At 40.9% G+C, this 21,902-nt stretch overlaps 1 protein-coding gene and 1 long non-coding RNA gene across 7 annotated transcripts in view; both read right to left on the bottom strand.

Annotated features, from left to right (window-relative positions):
• The window catches only part of LOC136183144 (uncharacterized), a 178,877-nt gene that overhangs the window by 69,681 nt on the left and 87,294 nt on the right, over positions 1 to 21,902 (bottom strand). The window lies entirely within an intron of this gene.
• Positions 8,128 to 21,902, bottom strand: part of LOC110001638 (electrogenic sodium bicarbonate cotransporter 1-like) — a 41,145-nt gene continuing 27,370 nt past the window's right edge. For 2 of the 6 annotated variants that reach the window (XM_065965502.1, XM_020657124.3), the window contains 14 exons: positions 19,912 to 20,045; positions 17,428 to 17,690; positions 16,898 to 16,950; positions 15,989 to 16,174; positions 15,252 to 15,365; positions 14,423 to 14,584; positions 14,031 to 14,209; positions 13,068 to 13,140; positions 12,176 to 12,244; positions 11,599 to 11,772; positions 11,338 to 11,502; positions 11,132 to 11,225; positions 10,748 to 10,825; positions 8,128 to 10,611 (listed from right to left, as the gene is read on the bottom strand). In XM_065965502.1, the coding sequence (XP_065821574.1) occupies positions 10,782 to 10,825; positions 11,132 to 11,225; positions 11,338 to 11,502; positions 11,599 to 11,772; positions 12,176 to 12,244; positions 13,068 to 13,140; positions 14,031 to 14,209; positions 14,423 to 14,584; positions 15,252 to 15,365; positions 15,989 to 16,174; positions 16,898 to 16,950; positions 17,428 to 17,690; positions 19,912 to 20,045 (1,710 nt within the window). In that variant the 3' untranslated portion in view covers positions 8,128 to 10,611; positions 10,748 to 10,781. The remainder of the gene's footprint in view (positions 10,612 to 10,747; positions 10,826 to 11,131; positions 11,226 to 11,337; positions 11,503 to 11,598; positions 11,773 to 12,175; positions 12,245 to 13,067; positions 13,141 to 14,030; positions 14,210 to 14,422; positions 14,585 to 15,251; positions 15,366 to 15,988; positions 16,175 to 16,897; positions 16,951 to 17,427; positions 17,691 to 19,911; positions 20,046 to 21,902) is intronic. The other 4 variants (XM_065965501.1, XM_065965504.1, XM_065965503.1 and 1 more) reach the window with 3 other exon arrangements.

Raw genomic sequence — 21,902 nt, 5'->3', positions numbered from 1 at the left:
AATAACACAACTTGACAGTTGTTCTTCAGGGGTATAAATAGAGCAAAGTAGGCCATATTGATGTATATCTAATAAATGCCATGTGATGTATCAATAATTACATGTTATCTCATGTGAATTCATGCTGTCGGATTTCATTGTCAGACTAGATTAGGCATAAAAACCTTCTTGGTTATTTTTTGCTATCCAGTAATATCCCTCAGTAATGACCAGTTGAAATGTGTTTAATTAATGTATATTTCCCGGGCTACTGTGAGAGTTTGACACAGATTCACTCCGCGACCTTTCTGTTTCTCCGCCTTCAAACAGAGAATGGGAGAGAAAGAGAATATTTGATCACAGCTGCAGTTGTAGTTTCTTGCTCATTGCTCACATCGCTGCAATCAAAACAGCGAGTCGCCTCAAACCAGAGCTGAGAAAACGAAACATAATCACAGTCCATAGCATAAACATGTGAAATCAAGCAATTAGTCTCTTGCTTGACTTTTAATCAGCGGGTTTGGCAGAAATGATGCACAGATTTTCTTTTTTCTCTGCAACTTTCCGGTCCAAACATTGTGTCACATTTAAACGCTTGACAGAGGAGGAGATGGAGCTCAATTCCAAAATGATGTAGCAACATCTGAAACCAAAAATGAATTATTTTGGATCCTTGAACTAAGCTGTTGTATTATTTAAAATCATCACTTAAAATTAAGTTATTGTCATAAAAATGCTTTAAAAACATGTGCTTGGTTACTTTCAAGCTGAGGGTATCTGTTAAGTAAGATTGTGAGAAAGTATTTCTGTTTAAAATAATAAAATAATGTGCATATCCACAAACCTTCGCAGTTTTACAAACACAAATAAACATTCAAGTTCAGGATGGAGAGTTAAATAGGCTACAGTGATGTGCTGCAAAGTGCCAATTTCTTCAAAATGAAAGAAAAAAAAACTCACGTTTCTTCACTCAAATCTTTTTTTACTCACCTTACAGGAGACAGAAACCTGAGTTATATATTCCTTTCTTCATGTGATCAGCGATGCTTTAAATTCAATTCAATTCATCGCTGCACGCTCTCAAACTCTGTGTGAGACCCTGTGCGTCTGCTCGGTCCACCTACCAGACACACACTGCTGTAAAGTGCTTATAGATAGATGGAGGGAAGATGAGCTCCAGAGGGAGATATGTGGTGGGCAGGGTCGAGAGCTATACATACATGTATGGGGGTGATATGTGAATTGAGTGTAGAGCTGTCGCCTTATTATGCTCTGTGTCCTTGCCGCAGATGTAGGCAAAGGTCGTTTTTTTTATGAAGGAAAATGTGCAAGCTGAAGTCTATATCAACCCGAATACCTCCATCAGGGCAGTATTCTGATGGACTTGTGATTTGTGCAGATCTGCAAGAAAATCCCAACATATTTACTCAACAGCCATTTATAGGAGGCTAAAATGCTATTATCAAGCTCGATGAATACAAGAAGTTTGATACATTTACATTATTTGACCACTTTCAGATTGATCTGTAACTGAATAAACAAAGGAGACAAATATTTTGAAGGTGCACCGTGTCAAACAACAAATTTAAGAACCCAATAGCCACCAAGAAAAGAGCTAATATTGTCCCCTTATTGGCTTAAGGGGTCAAATAATCACACTCATATTCTCCTCCGCTGTTCTACGATATGTATTCCTAAAAAGTGATCTTCTTTTTCATCCATGGCTGCTTGCACTCATCCCTCCAGGCTATGTTTCTCCTTTTTGTAATATCTGTTCCCTTAATTACCAAATGCTAAGTCCTATATGTGGTTTGCAGCCCCATTGTAACCTTTCACCTGCATGACCTCTGCAGGAGTTTCATCAATAATGAGCCACTCTCTACACACTCTCACTTTCATTAAAATAAGATCATTCATCATTTTGTTTGTAAATCCACAGAAAAAATTCAAAAGCAAGATTAAAGAGACTTAATACGTTTCACCACACAGACGCAGCTATGAGGGGATTTTGAAGCATGACTCATTAGCGGTCTCTTCATCTTGTTTTTGCACAAAAAGTTCTGCAGCAGAAATGAAAAAAGTTGAGCAACTGCCATTTCAGCGAGACGATGGACGAGTTCATCACCCTGATGCTGATGAAAAAAACATGCATAAGCCTTTTATTGTCATCCAAAGAGAGACAATTATCTAGTGTTTTTTCTCAGAGTAGAAAATGAGCGGCATTCCCACACTTTAGTGGCCTTTTTTTAAATTAATCTCAAAGTCAAAGCCCCCAAATCCTGTAAGGACAGTCATTGTCTGCCTACAGAATTACATTTGAATGTTATTAAACTTTCTAAAAAATGAGTTTTATTTGTTTTGTTTGTGACGATTTGGTTTAACTTCCTGGCTCAGCAGCCAGATGGTGCATTCATGTGGTGTCAAAGAAGTTGGAAAAACAAGTTTCTGAGATGTGAGAATGCACATAAACACCTGCTCAAGTCGGAATAACAACTCAGAGACGGGAAAAAAGGGGGGCAAAATATGTTTTGTTCATGTCAACGTACTTTTTAATAATTCATGTTTTACACATCAACTTTCTGCTCAAATATATCTTGTAAGTTTCATTCCACACATCTTCTTCGTAGCATCTGCGCTGTTTTTTGCTGTTGTTACAACATTCCGACTTTCCGAGCTGAATTCAAGTGAACACACTGAAGTGGGAAGAACGACTTCCCAACTCGGAAACTTGGATTACCCGAGCAGCACCTGAATGCAGCATGAGACACAAAGGGGACATCAGGTAACATGGTGCACCTGAGTTCATCAGGTTCATCAGGCCTCAGCTTATTTAAGTGGCTTCCACTAACTAACTCTCTCTCTCTCTCTCTCTCAGAACTCCTCCAGCTGGTTTTGTTTTGTTTGCACTTTATATCACCACACTCATCCATGCATTATATTTTTATTTTATTTTAACCTTGTTTCATAATAAATAACCTTCCTTTAAACCTTGCTTCATGTGTGAAACCTTTCTTTGTCACCTACATTGACAGAATACATTTATGGCCTTGTATCATAGCTCTGAAAACAGCTGAGTAGCACCAATGTGCAGGATTAGTAGAACTTAAAAAAGAAAACATGCACAGTACCTCTGAACAGTGCAGTTCATAGCGCCTCATTTTGACTAAGGAGGTTCGCATTTAGTCGACTAAACAGTTACATGTCATCACCCTCGCTAGTCGGCACCAGAATTACTGTTTGGTTGAAAGAATTATTCATATTTTGGCCCTCAATGCACAAACTGAAAGGCAGCCACTTGCCACTATCCAGGGCTGTAGCTCTGGTTATTGGGTCTGCTCTCCCCGCTCTACAACCCGGATGTAAACAAGCACAGTGCACTGATAGCATTGTGTAAGAGCAGCGCAGCTTGGCAGAATTTTGATCTAGAAAATGGAGATAATGTTGTTTTCAGGCTGCGTCAGGTTTAACTGGCATGTCCATTGGAGCATGGGAATCACTCCCATGATTCCCCACCAGCCTCAACATCATCTTTTGTTATTGTTTTGATTGAGAGCCCCCTGGTGGTGGAATTCAAATACTGCGCGTTTAAGGCAAAGAGTTATTGCATAACTAGGAGCATGGCTGAGCAGCAGACAACAATCACAGGAACCTGTATTAAAAATAGGACTTTTCCCTCCCTCGGCTTCAGTAGAACAATAATTACAAGCTTCATGAGCCATGAAGATTTATTCTCACTGTGGCTTCCTGCTACATTTACCTTGTTATTATTAATTTGTCAAGCATAAGTCCAGCTCCTCGTCTGATTGGCTCCCCTGACACCCTTTCTAACATCTTCTTTCACACAGCTTTGTTTGGACTTCACATGAATTCACTTGGCAAGGCTTTTTGTTTGCTTTCACACTTCACATCACACTCCTGTCATGTAACCTGCAACAGAAATAATGACTAACAGAGGCATAAGGTGCAGAGTAAGAGCTTATGGTTTGTTATCGCCACATCTGTTTTAGAAAAAAAAATTTAGTCGACCTGTCTAAGACTCCTACACAGAAACACAGTAATGGCTGCTCCTGTCTGAGCAGTGACACATCGAGCCGAGTACGGACGTGCAATCAGTGGATGTTGCGATGAAGCTCAGAGGCCGCACATCATTGGAGACATATCCAGAGTGTGTCCAGAGCCAGCGGGCGTGCTGTCAGCTCGAGTGTTAAAGCAGCAAGGGGGGTGATACAGAACAGAACATCTATTTTTACCATTAAAACAAGTTGATTGTCAAACTTTTAGTTATTACTTTCTTAAATCTGTTTTTGATGTTATATCTTTATGCTTTTATTTCATGCTCACTCTGAGCCAAAACTGTAACCGTACAGATAACTGTCCAACAGTAGTTATTTTTGATGAACCTAATAATGCAGTCAAAAGTTCGACCATTAAAGAGGACATATTATCCCCCTTTTTCACCTTTTCAAATAGTCCCCTGTGGTTTAAATGAAACACCTGTGCTGTGCTTTGGTCAAAATATAACATGAATCAAGCACCAGAGGAGGTTTGTGACCCTGTATAAACCAGCTCTCTCAAAACGCTCCATTTTGGTGTGTGTGTCTCTTTAAATGAAATCGTCTATGCATGCTCACACATTTTCTTGTAATCATCAGCTGTTCACATCTATCCAATAGCCCTTCTCTACTCCCTCATCGTTAGCCTAGCATATTGCTGCCGTCCTGTTTAAAAATGGCTTTCTCTTCCACTAGTTCATTCATACCATCGTTAAGTATGACCCTCCACCTCTCCATCCAACGCCTTCGCTAGTTCATCACATTCTTCCTCCCATCAGCCTCAGATCACAGCATCAGATGTCATCCGATCAATCCCATGTCTTCACAGTTTGTACAGTCTCTTCATCCCTTCAGCCTCAGATGACATCATCAACCACCTTCACAGTTCAATCAACTTCTTCATCGCATACGCCCAGGTGACATCATCCGCTAACACTTCCTCCACCACCAGTGTCTGGACTCCATGGGGGGATAGATCCTGCTGCCGCTCAGGGCAGACATCTTCAATCAATCTGTCTCCCTGGAGAGTTCAAGCCCCAAAGATTATCTGACGATCATTCAATATCACAAAGTAAAATAAACATTTATCTTTGAATCAGTTAATCGTCTCTCCTGATTGAAATGTTGAAAGTTCCTATGAGAGGAAACAAGCACTCCTGTGCAGAAACACCCTTCCAATGGGTAAGCGATCCACTTCAACATGAGGCTATTCTGTGTATTTACCTTTTGTCTTTGTTTTTTTTTTGTGTTAATGTATTTTTTTTTCAGTAAGTCAGTGGATGTAAATTACGACGGAGGATTAGGGCCATGTTAATTTTTTTTATTATTTTTAATTTTATTTCCAAATTAAACTCATAAATTTAGGAGAATAAAGTCGTAAATTTACGACATTAAACTCATCATTTTAGCGCAGGTTGGTCTCGAACTCGTAAATTTACAGCTTTATTCTCGTAAATTTACGACTTTAATCTCAAAATTAAAAAAAAATAAAAATTTTAACGTGACCATAATCCTCCATCGTAGTAAATTATTATAGACTTAACAAAAGTAAAGCATTACTTCGGTGTGGTTTTTTTATTAAAGAGCCAAATTCAAATCCACGCTCTCTTATAGCCTAATATTGGCTCCTGCATTAAATATTATTTAATAATTTGCGCATTAAAGCAAAATATAGGGCTATATATATAGAAAAGAAGCACTGACCCTTTAAAACTACTGCATCTACTTACAGTGCTTCTGTATCCACAACCACCGCTGTCCTCATCCATGCACGGCCTGCTCCAACCTTCACCTCAGCGGCAAATTAGTGTGGACAACAGGAACGAGAGGAATACAAAGTAGAACTCATTCCTGCATATTATCACATCTGCTCTTTTGCATCTAAAGCACCTCAAGCGCTATACAAATAATGAATGAATGATTGAGTGATCTGTTGCATCACAGGTCATTCTGTTATCTCTCAGATGTTTTTCATGCTTTAACATCAGCTGTATTAACAATCCTCTTCCATGTTGTTTTTTTTTAAAGCTGAGGTCACGTTACATGTGGAGCATTAAATGCTGTTTTTGAAACAGTCTCTTTACTGCCCTCTTGTGCTGAATTGTAGTACACCATGTGACATACAGTATATCAACATAGAGGATGTGCAGGTTATACTTTTTGATTGATTTAGGTTGTGAAATATTGAGCTTTACTCCTGATTGTTGCAGCACACAACAGAATGTTAAAGTTATGTATAAATCGGATTTGTCAACCCGTGTTGGAATAAACAGCTGCAGAGGTTCAGGGTGTTTCAGGACACTTCGTTAAGACGGTCGTTTAATCCCCTCCTGAGCTCTGACAGTCACACCATCGCTCGCATTCAGTCACTCGGGGAAAACACCTGTAATATGCAATAAAATCAACCCGAGCAAATGTCAGGGAAAAAATGATCCCTCTGTCGTTTCAGAAAATTAATTATGTTTCTCCTCCCCCCTCTCCCCCCTTTGGCAAAGACAAAAACACAGTGACTCATCCTAATGAGCCAATTAGTTTCATCACAGCCTGTTCCAACCCCTCGGATCACGGGAAACTATTCAGCTTCCCCTTCATCTTCTGCTGTGACGGACACTTGTGATGATCGGGCCTTAGGCTTTAAATCTGAGCTTGAATAAGACCCGAATCATCTCCTTAAAAAACACACGTGCACCCCATGTGTCTGCGTTTAAATTCCACTTCCTTTCTTCTGTTGTGACCCCATGTTGGCTCAAACAGAAGTCTAGTAAACTACTTCTGCCGAGGTGTTAAAGGGACATGCATGCATCTGCTTTATTTTCTCAGTTTACCTGTGATAAGAGGTGACTTCCTGTTCCTCTTCCATGTCCTTAAAACAGTAACAGCAAGCTGCATTTTACATTCCTGCATTGGTCTTCGTTTCTGAGGGGATTAATGGACGTCTCATTATCCACAGAGAGTTCCTCTTCTACAAAACAAAAACTGACCTTTACATAAAAATCAAGCAGACACAAGAGAGACCCGTGTCCCTCTGTAGGCCCGCCCTCTATGCAGCATGGTAACCTCAGAGGTGTTGCTTATATCAACAGAGCAAGGCAGGCAACTTGCTTGGGGGCCTCAGCCCAGTAGGGGGCCCATGAGAGCTGACAACTTTAAACCAAAGAAGCGGCCCAAAATGTGCAAATTTTGCAATGACAGTCGGAAACCTCCCTAAGGGGGGCCCTAATCTAACAGTGCTCAGGAGGTCATCTGGCACCTCTCCAGCTACCAGATCAATTTCCTAGCTTGGACCGCAGCAGGACTCTCTGGTTCCCAATCCAGGTCCATACAGACTGAGAAACTGCCGCCTCGTATCGTCCTTTGTTTTTAAAGAGCCAGTGTGTGTTTATGAAAGTATTTGTGATCATTTTATCTGCGTTTTCTTCTTGTCCTATCTTCACTTGTTTTGCTGCAAGGAACCATGGAAGAGACCTCAGTGTCAGTGGGTTCTCCCTGCTAAAAAACAGGACAAATAAAATAAAGATTTAAAGGCTTTATATGTGATTTTTCACACTTAAATATAATAGAAATCAAGTCTCTCCTCTGAAAATAACTCTGTGAGTCATGACTGTCTACAATGGGTGTAACACCCGAGTCCCACTGTCTGTGATGTTTTCAGAGTTTTCAGAGTCCTATCTTCAGTTTGTTTACATCGACGGGACGGCCGGCTGACTCCTCCCCTCGTGTATAAAAGTTGTTTAATTGAGGGACTAGAGAAAAGAAGAATAACATACTGTACTCACTGCTTAACTGTGTTTCTAGATCACGCTCATTTCAGGTAAATTTACATGCAGTGTGAAGATACCAGCATAATAAAGATCGCTAGCATTATCATGCTAACACAACAATGCAGCGCGTGTTGTTTTGGTTTCATGCTGGTGCTCAAGGGCGACACCTGCTGGATCAAAAGATCACATAAAGCCTTTAAGAAGTTGGTATTCAAAAGTGTCCAAGTATCAGAAAAATTGGACAAACTTTGTTTCTAGTGCTGGTTAGAAGTTAGAACCGACTCAAATCATGTCACCATCTCCTCTCAAGTGATTTAAAAAAAACACACAGAGGCTTCTATTTAAGAATCATTCGGACTGTTTTATTGTTCTCATTGGAAACACTAGTCCATAAAAAACACACACAGACACCTGCGTCCTTCGGAGTAACCTATGGTTATAGAGCTAAATATATATTTGTATAAAATTGATTTCAAGAGTTAGAAACATCAGAAATACAACATTTACTGTGGAATCAAAAGTCGAGGTGTGCAGTTTACAGGAAGTGGAAGACGATGTGGTTTTTGGAGTTTTTTCTGGTTCTTTGACAGTCTTTGTGCTTCACATTTTGAGAAGGAGAGTTTATGATGGGTGTCAGGAGGAAATGATGAAAAGCCCTTGTTAGCACTACGGAGCAGAAACGGCAGTGATTGTGCATGTTTGTTTGTTTTCCTTCCATCGAGGATTATATAAATATATACACAAAATATGCTAACGTTGACTGAATCAGTTAAACAATTCAATCAGCATGATCAACTCACTGATCAGTCATCAAACAAGAGAATTTAAGACATAACTAATCAACCTGTCGCTAAATGGATTGCAGATAAAGCAGTGCAGATAATGCACAGGAGTATACTGTCCGAGAAGAAGAGTCAGTTTTGTTTTTTTTAAAAGACAACCTGCTGCACAAACACGTCGAACCCTGTTCAGTAAAAAGCTCCTCCAGGACAGGAAGTGACAACAATGCAAAGCCTCACAGTGATTGTTTGTTGATTTGCATAATAAAAACGCACGCACACACATTACATACTTTCTTAAAAAAAAAAAAAAAAAAAACAATCTCAGGATTTATCACATTAAACGTTTTTAAATATGATCACATTTCATTTGTGAATTTAACTCAAGACTTTGAGGGTCTACGGTCAAGCGTGTGAGCATATCAAACACCCAACTTCATTACATGAAAAAAATAAAATAAAGCAGTTTTATCACCAAATGGCAGTTTTTAGGTTTAAGTATTCTCAGCATGCTGCGAGTAGACATCGTTTAAAATGTTTGAGAAAGTGATTTCGGTGGATTTAAACTTCCATTTGACTGACGATTATTTCCGCCTGTTTTCTGCAGATCTTTGACTTTTAAGTCTGGATATCTCGGGATAACGACACTTTTTTTTGCCATTTTAACATCTTGAGATTTCAGGAAAAACGACTGAAATTACCTCGTTTGCACGGGAAAAACTGGGATAACAGAATTTCAAGATGGGATCTGGAGAAAACAACCAAATCTAATCTTTATCATGGGGAAACGGAGTAAAAGAAAATGTACTGATTCACGTCCTCTTAGGGCTTCCGTATAAAACACTGCAAAATCGTACATAATTAAATCATACTGATTAACAAAAATATAATATCTTAAGTGTCACAAAGCAAAAAAAAAAAAAAAAAAGGACTTAGAAGATTCAGATTCAGAGGTCTTACACGGTGCCAGTCGAGAAAGAAAAATGAATCAAGTGTTTGATCACAAAGAATTGCACGAGAGATGTTTTGAACAGGATGATGCCTGGCACCTACATAGAAACAGAAGAGGTAGAGCTACTCACAGGTAAAAACACATCTCTGAAATCTCCACCCAAAAAACAGGGAGAGGATCCACGCCGCGGGAGGGAAAAAAAGATCACACTTCAGATTCAGATTGTTCCGCACAGAGTTTAAATATAATAAATATGGAAAAAGAAGAAGAAGGGAAGGATAAGGAAACGAAACAAACAGATTTTCCAGTCTTTTTGAGGCTAACACAAAGATTAGCTTTGCGACGAGTATGCAGCCTTTGATCGATGATTAAATTAATATTTAATTTGCCTGTTGATTTAAAATTAGCGTCAGCTTGTGAGGGATCACCGACGACCTTTTGTTCACTACAAGAAAAGCAAATGCACTCTTTTAATAATCTTATGATACAAGTAGTTTTAACTCTTAAAACTGATGTGCTAGTTATTCTACACTGCTATAATCTACAATATTCAATCAAAACCTTACTTTAAAAAAGATAGGTCTGTTACTGCCGGTGTTCTTTGGAGGAACTCCTGATATATGCAGAATGAAACTCTAAAACTAGCTTCTTTCTGGGCATCTTTCTTGATTTGACATCTTTGGCTCGATACTCTTTATAGAATAAGATAGCGTACAATCATAAAATATTAGTGTTGCATATAAAACCTGCACATGGGTGACCTCGAGTAGCCCTTTTAGTTCTTCGAGAACATAAATACTCAGTTCAGCCCTGATTACAAACCAGTACCACCAGAGTGTTTACATTTTTTAAGACAAAAATATTTTCCAGCCATTTTGATTGAAATCCTTAAACATGCTATAGTACACAAAAAAAAAAAAGAGGACGGTTATAGTTTGCTATGCTGCGCTGGTTCTGCTGCATCTTCTGGATAATTTGTTCACAGATCCGTTTCAGAGCCCTTCCTCCTCCAGACAAAACCGTTCTCCTCAGAGTCCCCTTCTATTCGAATCTGAGGGGAACCTTTTGCGTATCCACCTCTTTCAAGACTGTAAGACAACAAAAAAGAGAGACCAAACAAAAAGATAAATACAGTGTCTGAGGCGACTCAAAAAAAAAAAAGCATGCTGCATGAATTACTGTTTGCAGAGAAAATGTGTGAAATGAATGCCAGCTGGTACTCACTCACTCGGCCACAGTGGCAGTTTCAAAGTAGTGCTCAGCACGGCGAATGCGTGTTAAGGAAAGCCTTGGATTGATCTCCTGGAGGGGGGAAAGGAGAGAAACAAAAAACAGCTTTTAGAAAACATATTTCTTAAATAAAGGAGGAGCAGGAAAGACAAAGCCAGCGCCAAGAAGCTGCTTCTAAAGCCAGAATATGATTTTTTTTTTTTTTTTTTAAAGGTCAGAGAGAGCAAAGGGGAAGAAAAATAGGTCGGAGATATTGATCTTTTAAAGTATTCAGTTTGTAAGAGCATGCAAGAAAACTAGTGAAGGCAGGAGAGGAATTTGAGCGGGAAGCCTTCAAAAAGCTTAGTTTGAGCAGCAGACCCTCGCTATAGTACTCACTATCCAAAGATTTATCCCCCAACATGGGCTCCTGCTCCATCATATCCATAGAGATTTTTATACTGGGAATATTGTCATGGTAGGGGTAGTCAGACTGTGGGAGGAGGGAGGGAGAACATTAACCCTTCTACATCTACAGGAGGCTGTAGACACATGACAACAACGAGTTCTGGTAAACTTTGTCCAGTTTGAGAGAGAATACTTACAAAGTCAATTTCACTGTCGATGCTTCCTTTCTTCTTGCTTTTCTTTTTCTTCTCATCCTCCTTCTTCTTCTTGTCTTTCTCTGGGATGACGTCGTCCAGGTAGCTCAGGTCGTGTTGGGAGAACACGTAGTCCATCGCCTTACGCACGGCAACGAGAGCCAGGATCTGAAGACAAAGAAATGGTTTTATTTTATTTTATTTTTTAAGTAAGCCGAGAGACGGTTCTGTGTGCGTGTTTGTCATCACGAGTAGTTTTCTCACCATGACAGGGAAAATGATGGCAGCCACAGTGGACTTTAGGATCCAGAGCAGGGCCAGGCACAGGCCCTGGATAAAGGTGAAGAGGTGGATGCGTCTCTGGGGGACGTGTCGCAGGTAGATCAGGTCCGGTTGGTGCTTGGCTGGCATCAGGAGCAGCTGCAGGCGGTCCATGAACTGAAACAAGCAAACAGACAAACATGTCAGAAATCTCCTGCTTGACATGAGCTCATTATCTGTGAAGTTTATTTTCCATGGGAAAGCCTGGGACTAGGCTCATTATTAGCAATTGGACAGTAAATCCTGGCTAATGGTACATCACAGAGTCTTGTTATTTCTTCAGGTAAAATATAAAGAGCGTGGATATGAAGGCTTAAAAGTTATTTAAATGCACCTTTGATGGGCTTAATTAATTATTCATCAGTAAAGTGTACAAGATTTTAGTTTTGCTGTTGAGTAATTGGTTAAGCAATAGCCTAAAACCATTTTCAATGAGTAAAATGTAAAGTATAAATTAAAAAACAATTTAAAGCAACTGCTCAAAACTCAGGTAAGCAGTGCAGGCAATGAACTCACTCACCTGGACACCATTGAGCGAAGCCACGCCCATGTAGAGGAACACCCCGTAGAGCACCGGCATGGGAATGAACTGAAGGACACAATGAAAACAGTTATTACTGCAATGTGTGTGTGGCTGTGGCAAATGTTTGTTTATGTTGAATTACTCTTAAAACCCATTAACAATTTAAGGTATTCCAGGAAGAGGGAACTCCCTTCATCCACGTAATGACATGGAGTTTATTTTTAGCACTATCACTCGGTTTAAAAATACTCCACAAGCAGCTTATCCAAGAATGTTCTTTTAGTCGGCACATCGGTGTCGACGGCCACTTGGCTGACATTTGTGCAGGTTGGTAATTTATTGCTCGAGAAGTTTTAAGTAGAAGTCGGGGAAAAAAATCTGTTGCAAAACACAGGCAAGCTAGAAAATGTGCATCAAAATACAAATAAAATGTTTAACATAGTAAAAATGAATATGCATTTTAAAAAAGCATTAATCATGACTTTACTTATCATCCTATTTATTTCCTATTTTCATTTATTTACAGTATATTACAAAACTACTCAAGAGGACAATACCAAGGCCTTCAGCACAGTACTGAAAAACGTCCACAAGGGGGAGTACACGCTCCAACAATCTCCTCTCAGTGACTTAACATTTTTTTCTGTTCGGCAGCTTAATGTGGGAATGGAAACTCGAGAAGCCACTCAGCTGCAATCGGAGCTTAAGCCCTGATGGACATGCTTATTTCACATCGCATTACCTCAACTATGAGGGTTTGTAATCGGATGAATGAAAGGCTTGCATTTATTGAAAATTTAAGGAGGTGCGGACACGACTTTGTCCTGAAAGAGGTGGACAGTAATCCAGATTTTGAATAGGAGAATTAAGACGTTTGGGAGCACTCTACCTTGAGGATGGGGGCCATGAAGACGGAGAGTCCCGTGAGGAGGAACACAAAGATACCGGTGACTCTTTGCTCCCTGGATTGGTGACAAAAGAAAAAGAATCAAAACATGATTGAAACACAACAGTTCAGTTCTCACCTTCTTTAATTAATGAGAATTGAATCATACAATAAGATTTCAAGTTTTACACTTTTATTTTTTAAGAGGAATGTCTCAAACTTCACAGCCCTACAGCTTCATTAAGAACAATTGTGTATCAACTAATTTGAGTTTTTCAAAGAAGAGGACAGACATATTATTCAAATCCTGTTTGATGCATGATGTCCATAACTGTGTACATCGATATATTACAGCTCTGCAAAGATTTGTTTAGTTTTTTTCTCCTTTTCTGAGATAATTGTCTGTTTTCTGTGTTGCATTGTCTCTTCTTCTTCACTGATTGAGCAGGATTGCTGTATTTCTCACACAAACCCATTTTCCTTTGTCGCAGAATTAGTTCTTTATTCACAGAAAAAAATATAAAAAAGGGGTTCTGCATTGATCAGTTAACCTTAACAATGGGGAAATAGCAGGATCCCGATCTGTCGCTTGCCCACATTATCAGTAAAACTTGATTTCTAAGAAGGGAAAACTATCCGTCTTTGGATTTTCTGCACAGCATTACAGCCCATGGTCTTAAAAACGTCCTAGTCTGCATTTTAGCCACCTGCTAGGAGATGCATTTCCACTGGAGAACCCAAAATAAATGAAATGAAATGCCTGGCATTCTCAAAAGTTGCAGCACTATTCTTAATAAGTACATAAGAGTGGATATATTTGTTTGGGACTATCCCATACCAAGCTATGTACTTCTTAGCCTTCATATTGTGTGTTCTGACCTTGAGCACTATGCCAGATATGACCATCTGACAATAGGGAGGGTGAAATGGGATCAACACCCCGGACAAGCAGCTGGGATAACTCACCTCACACCCAGGAATTTGGGCTGCTCTCCAGGGGCCGACGTCTCCGTCTCCATTTTCAGGGAGTCGATGTGGGCGATGGAGATGACAGTGGCGGCCACGTACCACGGCAGGCCCATGAACGAGCAGATTATCATCAGGATGGCCACCCAGAACAGGTCCAAGTGATAGCCCGCCCCTTTCTGAGAGCAGATGGACTTTTTTAAGTTGCTGCACAGTTTGATGTTTGTTTAAATTTTGGAATATTTGCATTTAGCTTTCATGCATCCAAAATGTGGACTCATGTACAACACACTCAATCATGACACTCGACGACGAGCTCCGACCACTTATTATTCATTGATTGCATGCAAGGATTTGAAATGTCAGTAGATCTTCCAAGTTAATGTACAAACCTTCAGTTTGTGCTCTTTCCGGTTGACGATCACCGCAGTGATCTGTTGGTCCATGAATATGAGAATGGTTACCAGCAGAGCGGGGAGGGCCGCAGCCAGGTACACCCACCAAGGGTTCCCTCCGAAGGGCTTGACAAACCAGCCCCTATGAGGACTCGTTGGCTGGAAGAAAAGAGGAAGAACAACACTGCTAAAGCAACACCTGACCAGAGGTTTCATTGAGTCCACATCACAGAGACATGGATTACATTTCCAATAAAACTGAAAAAAACTTGAAGCAGCTACTCGACCCTTTCACAAAATGAAACACTGAAAAGAGTCTGACATTACTGGTGCATCATTGCAAGTCAGAAATCTGTACTTTAAAGACTCTGTGGTCAAACAAAGCGGCCTCTGTAAGTCCTGCGTGTTCTCAAATCTCCGATAATCAAGATGTTATTCGATGCAGGTACCCGGCTCCTCTGCCCCACCATCCCCTTCCTCCCCCGTCAGGGCTGCAGGAGCAGGTTTTAAAACACGAGCCTGACTGTGATTGTGTTTCAGGTAATGCGTATCACTAACTGGGCGGACCATAAAGAAAGCATTATGCTGAGAGGAAACATGGATCATTATCAGCGTAATCAGAGAAAACTGTGAGCACCTGGCTGGCCTTTTTTTTTTTTTTTTTTTCCCCAACTTAGAACTTGATTTCAAACATGCTTAGTTAGTTAAATCGTTTATTTGAATCAGGGACGGTGTAAAAAAAACATCAGTCTCAGAAGAGAAGAGATGCTTTGTACCAGATTTAGCTAGCTAGCTTGCTAATTTCCATCTGTTGTGAGGCGCTTACCTTGAATTCCGTTGGCACTATAAGCTTTGGGGTGTTCACACCGACGAAGGCGTCCACGCCGCAGAAGAGGAGAATGGTCAAGATGATCGCAAAGTCACTGATGAGCTTCCTCACCTGGAAGGGGAGACACATCGGAACAGGATTTATAGCGTTTCATTTTTCAAGCATGTGGAAGGAAAGGATTACTGGCTGTTAAACTTCTGAAACGGGGACAGACATCAAGTTGAGTTTGAGATTTTGCTTTTGTAAGCGCAGTGATGATAGGAAATCTACAAAATGTAGCGCTTTGTGCTAACTAGCAAATGCTAGCTTTCAAAACATGGTCAAGATGGTGAGCATGGTATCTTGAGCTTGTGAACTAAATGGAGATTTATTTGAGAATCATTTGTCAGAGTTGAAGATAAATCGAGCTAGCTAGTCTCTCAGGAAAGGCAGAGAAAGGTGGTGGATACAGGTGAAATCATTGACTGTGATAGTAATATGGACAACACATCTCCGTCTCCATCTGTTGTTAAAAAAGTGAAGCCAAAATACCCTGCTGAATAATGAGCTGTTGGGTGTAGTTTTTGTTGTTGTTAACTTAGAAAAGTAGCCTACACAACATGTTCTCTAAAGAGGCCTACCTCTTCACATGTGTAATCTTTAAATATCACTCGATGTTTGATGCATTTAGCGATTGGCACGTGGGCAGAAATGAACAAACTGTGACTCTTCATTGGTGGCTGAATATCACTCACCTTGGTGGGGAAGAAGCGGCTTGTCTTGAACTTCTTCAGAGCCATGGAGCAGGTGTAAGTCCCAAAGAACAGGATGAAAGACATCAGGGTGATGTCAGGCACGTAGCCGCAGGCGTCTCCGACCAGCTCACCTCCGTAATGCAGACACTGCTTCTTGGTCAGGGTCGCCCAGGTGGTGTTCACTGGCTGAGGACACAGAAAGACAAAATGTTTCTTTAAAAAAGCCATATGTAACTCTGACCCCTAGTGTTTAAAACAGGTACTGCAGTCCAAATTCTAAACATCATAGAGAGCTGTCTCCCCCCCTCCTCTCTAGAGTGGATGCTCACTCAGGTCACCATGTGGTGGACTCTGAAGCTTCAGTGTTTATCCAGCTCTGCATGGGTCTGTAAACCTTTCTGTGTTCTAACCTCTCTCCATTTTTCAAAAGCATCTCCAATATTGATCCTAGTTTGAGCACGTTTCTGCTCGTGGAGCTTATTAGAAACATGCAGAGGCTTTTTAGGTCGGGTACAATCACTTCTATCTGAACCACTTCTCTTGACCCGCTTCCATCGCTGCAACACCTGTTGACCTGATAACTGCTCTCATATCTGGCAAACCGATGGGCGTCCAAAATGGCCGTGTGGGGGGGTCGCCTTAAAAGCGCCTACCTTCTCTGGTCCAAACAAATCCAGAGCATTCAGGAGCAGAATCTAAAGTTAGAAGGAGGACATACTGGCTGCTGCATTGTTGTCAGAGAAGCCAGCACTTCAACATAGCATGTTTCCTTAATGTCTGATCATACAGTAAGCTCACTTTATTTTTTAATTCTGTGAATATCTTTACTGATTGGAAAAGGAACAAGCTTTGGATTAAAAAAAACATTCTGAATTTAATAATGTTCCCAAGAACAAGGACGCCACGTACCAGATCAGAACTGTTTGTCCAGGGCGAGAGGTCAAGGAGATCTGACGAGTTGCCTGGTGAAAAAAAAAAAACAACAACATCTTATCAGCATGATGAGAAAAACTTTACAACCCATTCCTGTTCGAACCGGTGTCAAAATCTCTCTCCAATACAATCATGCCAGGTCACAGAAAACTGATAAGGTGGTTGAGAAAGTAAACAGAGGTATCTACAGGCCGACACATACGAGTATCATTTGTTATCTCCACTGTAAACACGGCAAAAGAAGTAGGGAGCTTTGTTTTAAGCACAATGGTAACATCAGTGCCAAATAGAAAACAGAATACGAGTGTTTAGTTTTCAGTTTTCACCGTCTGGTATCATCGAGGGATGATACTGAGATTCAGACGGCGCCAGAAACAAACAACAATGAGGAGCTTAACAGAAAGGGATGGTGCTATCAGTCATCAGGACACAAAAAGCCACTCCTGTAATCGATCTTCACTTTCCCATTATAGAACATTTATCTTCAGAGCTAAAAAACTACAAACCAGGTATGCAGTTGCAGTCGTATTGGGTGATCAAGTTGGCATCGAAGCCGGCGTTGATGGGGTTGTAGTGGCCCAGCTTGATCATCTTCTTGAACGCGTCGTAGATGAAGATGAAGCTGATGAGCGCCGAGAAGCCCTCCTCGGTGAAACGCGTGAAATACTGCACCAGGAAGCTGGCGTCGGTGGCGACCAGCAGGAGACAGAACACGGCCGACCACAGGCCGATCCACAGCCGGAACTCGAGGTAGTCGAAGTCGTTGTCTCTGAGGAGAAAGGTAAAAAAAATTAAATTAAATTAAAAACGGTGAGTTGTGTTGGCTTTACTTGCAGAATATACGTTTATACGTGGAACTAAAATATGGAACATTTACTCCCATCTGGGGTTTTTTTACACTTCATGTCACATTTTACACACTGATGGAAGAAAAATACGGAAAAGGGATCGAACCCCAGATCAACCATGAACCACAGCGGCTCACAATTTCATCGTTGCATTCACAACAAAGTCTAAATCCAGCGCAACAAATATTAACAATTGCTTTGTGGTAATGCCATGCTTTCTCACTCAGCATGTGTTTGAAGTATTTCACCTACTGGGTGGAAAACCTCAGATTAATTGGTGACTGATGAAAAATATTAGAATGATATCTTTATGGAGATATTTTGAAGTCAGGAGAGACATTTCGTAATCACAGATATTGTGACTTAAAGGCTTTATATGTGATGTTTTGATCCAGCAGATGTCGCCCTTGAGCACCAGCATGAAACCAAAACAACTCGCGCTGCATTGTTGTGTTAGCATGCTAATGCTAGCGATCTTTATTATGCTGGTATCTTCACACTGCATGTAAATTTACCTGAAATGAGCGTGATCTAGAAACACAGTTAAGCAGTGAGTACAGTATGTTATTCTTCTTTTCTCTAGTCCCTCAAATTAAACAACTTTTATACGTGAGGGGAGGAGTCAGCCAGCTGTCCGAGCAATGTAAACAAACTGAAGATAGGACTCTGAAAACATCATTGTAGACAGTCATGACTCACAGACTTATTTTCAGAGGATATACTTGATTTCTATTACATTTAAGTGTGAAAAATCACATATAAAGCCTTAAATGTTTACCTGCATGTGAGCAACAGCTAATATGCACTCCTTAATAAATGCTTCTTCTTTTTAAAAATCGCACTTCACATCGTCATTGAGCTATGTTATCATGCATTGTATAGGTTTCTCCTATCATGCCGGTCTAGAGAATATAACCCCCCGAGGTCAACATATACCAGTCGAAGACACGGCTAGCAGCTGCAGCTGACTCGGCAGCTTTTTTCTTCCGGGCGTGGAAACATTCAGAGGCCACGGTCGCCACAACATTCTTCAGTCACAGTGTAAAATTAAATGAGAGTGAATTATTGATGGTGGAACATAAGCAGCATGCTGTTTGGTAATGCTAGAAGAGTCTCTCTAGGAGAGTACAGTGGGGGGAGGAGGAGGAGGGAGAGGACAGCATTAACAGCCTTTAGTACCCACAAGAAATGATAGGTTTAACATGCAACATGTCTGAAGGATGGACCTGATGTGACAGGTTATCTAACAGGACAGCTCTCAAAAAAATACCTTTGGATTTTCTTTACAGCACCATCGAAGAGCCAGATTTAAAAACAACCCTCTCCAAAATGGTGTTGTAGTCCAGACCACACTAACCCGAAACCAAGACATACCCTAAGACCGGAGTGTTCCAAGACCAAGACATTTAGGGGATCGAGACCAAGCCAAGACCAAGACATTTAGGGGATCAAGACCAAGCCAAGACCAAGACATTTAGGGGATCAAGACCGAGCCAAGACAAAGACCAAATCAGGATGAAACTGAGCCAAGACCGAGACCATAAATATCTCTGAAAAATCTTCATCTTGTGTGCAGCAGGCTTTTTAGACCGTACAAAGCAGCAGCATCATCATCATCCTTGCCAACTCACTGGTGGTGAATTGTTTTTCTGGATGTTTCCTTTTGTGTGTTCATGCATCGACTCACCCCCGACTTATTGAGCAATTTTTTTTCTGTGCAACTTTTCCAAGGAGTCCCACAGGTAAAAAAAAATCTGGATAAAGTTGACATGCAGCTCAACCCGAAAGTTGAGTCAAGATATTGTGTGAGCAGGGTTTTTCTTTTTATGAACTACTTAAGAGTCTCAACTTGTCTCTGAATAAAGCAGGACAGGGAGTTGAGGGCAAATACTGCACAGGATATTCAGTGAGAACAAAAAGTTCCTCTTGGATTAAATCAAAACAGAAACTAGCAGCTTAGCGTGAATGTGATTTATCGGCCTGCATTCTTAACGCTCCCATTTTCTATTCTATTTGAAGAGGTCACAAGGAAAGCATCTTTTTGGAAACACACAAACAACATCATGGTCCACGATCTATAAATATCTCCCCTGGGCCCCCTCAGGCTGTGTCTGAACCCTCATCAGAAAGGAAAACACTCACTTGCTGAAGTTGAAGAGGAGCCTTTCAAAGACGAGCACGGGGCCCGTGCTGCTCAGGATGGTCAGCGGCTGTCCAGCCAGCAGACAGAACACCGCTCCCGTCAGCGCCGTACCCAGGAAACTTTCCAACACTCCCTGCAAGACAGCACACGGGGCAAAGAAATACAAAATGAGCTCCTGAAAGATGACAGATTATATAAGCAGAAATAACTTCACATTTACAAGAACAACAAGGACACAAATATACTAAAAAAATTACTTCATAACGGCGAGCGCAGCACGGTGCGATAATGAAACTAAAATAACACATGACTAATAATTCAACAAGTTTGCTCTTTTTTTCTTACAAAAGGTTTGGGCAAGAACTTTTACCTTAACAGTTTTTACGAAAGGCTTTATATGCGATTTTTTGATCCAGCAGATGTCGCCCTTGAGCACCAGCATGAAACCAAAACAACTTGCGCTGCATTGTTGTGTTAGCATGCTAATGCTAGCGATCTTTATTATGCTGGTATCTTCACACTGCATGTAAATTTACCTGAAATGAGCGTGATCTAGAAACACAGTTAAGCAGTGAGTACAGTATGTTATTCTTCTTTTCTCTAGTCCCTCAATTAAACAACTTTTATACACGAGGGGAGGAGTCAGCCGGCCATCCGGGCGATGTAAACAAACTGAAGATAGGACTCTGAAAACTCTGAAAACATCACAGACAGTGGGACTCGGGTGTTACACCCATTGTAGACAGTCATGACTCATACACTGGCTAGATTGTATAGACTGTAAATAAACATGGATGAAAAGAAACAATCAGCTTTCTCTCAGACTACAAAAATATATACAATATTTCTGCTCACTCAGCAGGGAGCTTTGTTTTCCCTCCAAACAATACACAGTTATTGCGACAGCCAGCCAATCAGGACAAGCCTGTTTCCATTCCTGTCAGTTGTTCTGACTGTTTGTATTTTAAAAGCTTATTGCTTCACAGAAAAAAAATGTGAGTTTAAATTTTCATATCCTGAGCTGAGGAGAGGTCAAGTGAGAGCAGGGAAGCCCTCCGCTGTGCTCAGAGTGGGAAAGCAAAAGGGATGTGTGTGTGTGTGTGTGTGTGTGTGTGTGGGGGGGGGGGGGGGGGGGGGGGGGGGGTCATTAGACATGCAGCCATGACAAGGCTGCAGTGGAGTAATCTGGATCTGTGGTTATTTACAGCGCAGGTAAATCCCTGAGGTTGCTGCGGTGGTGGTGGTGGTGGTGGTGCAGGGAGGCAGCTCTCTTCAGAAGCCAAAGCGCCTTTTTCAATGACTGGCCAACCTCTCAGTACTCTAACTACACAAAAGGTATGCGGTGCATGAGGAAGCATGCAGCAATGTGCGCTAGTCTTCACCAGAAATGTGCGACTCTCTTCCGTATGTAGCTCTGTCAACAGAAGGTGCAACAGATGGATGCAGTATGAGCCTTTGAGCTCCATATTAGCATGGCTTATCAGCTGAAGTGAACTCTATTTGGTGTTAATTAGTCTGTGACTTCACAATAGGGAGCTCTGACAGGGAGGTGGAAAAACAACAAATATCTCACAACAGATTCAATATTATTCCATTCAGGCCAGCGACGGGCGACACTAGCTCATAAATCTAATAGGAGGGGAACGGACTTTGTCTTGTAGAAGTGTTACTCGCAGGGATACTCAAGATGATCCCAGACGAGATGTGATAGCTACAAGATAACGATAATTTCACAAAACTGCAATAACTGATAAATTGCAAGACAATTATATGAAGATACAACAAGATATCTGATTGACTGAAGAATGTAATAAGACCCTGAAAAGGTCAAGTGCAGGGTCAATGTATTTATTCACTGAAATATGGGGTCAGTGTCACCTCTCTCCACGCTTCATCTTTTTCACCGCTGCCCTTTCCTTCTTTCATCCTGCTGTCAGCTTCTTCTCCGACCCATTAAATTCTGTTCAAATCATAAGCAACCATCGTTAAG

This window comes from Labrus bergylta, chromosome 17, assembly GCF_963930695.1.
Source record: "Labrus bergylta chromosome 17, fLabBer1.1, whole genome shotgun sequence".
In the NCBI taxonomy this organism is placed as follows: Eukaryota; Metazoa; Chordata; class Actinopteri; order Labriformes; family Labridae; genus Labrus; species Labrus bergylta.
Note: the sequence above shows the minus strand (reverse complement) of the source record. Positions and strands in the feature narration are given on the sequence as shown.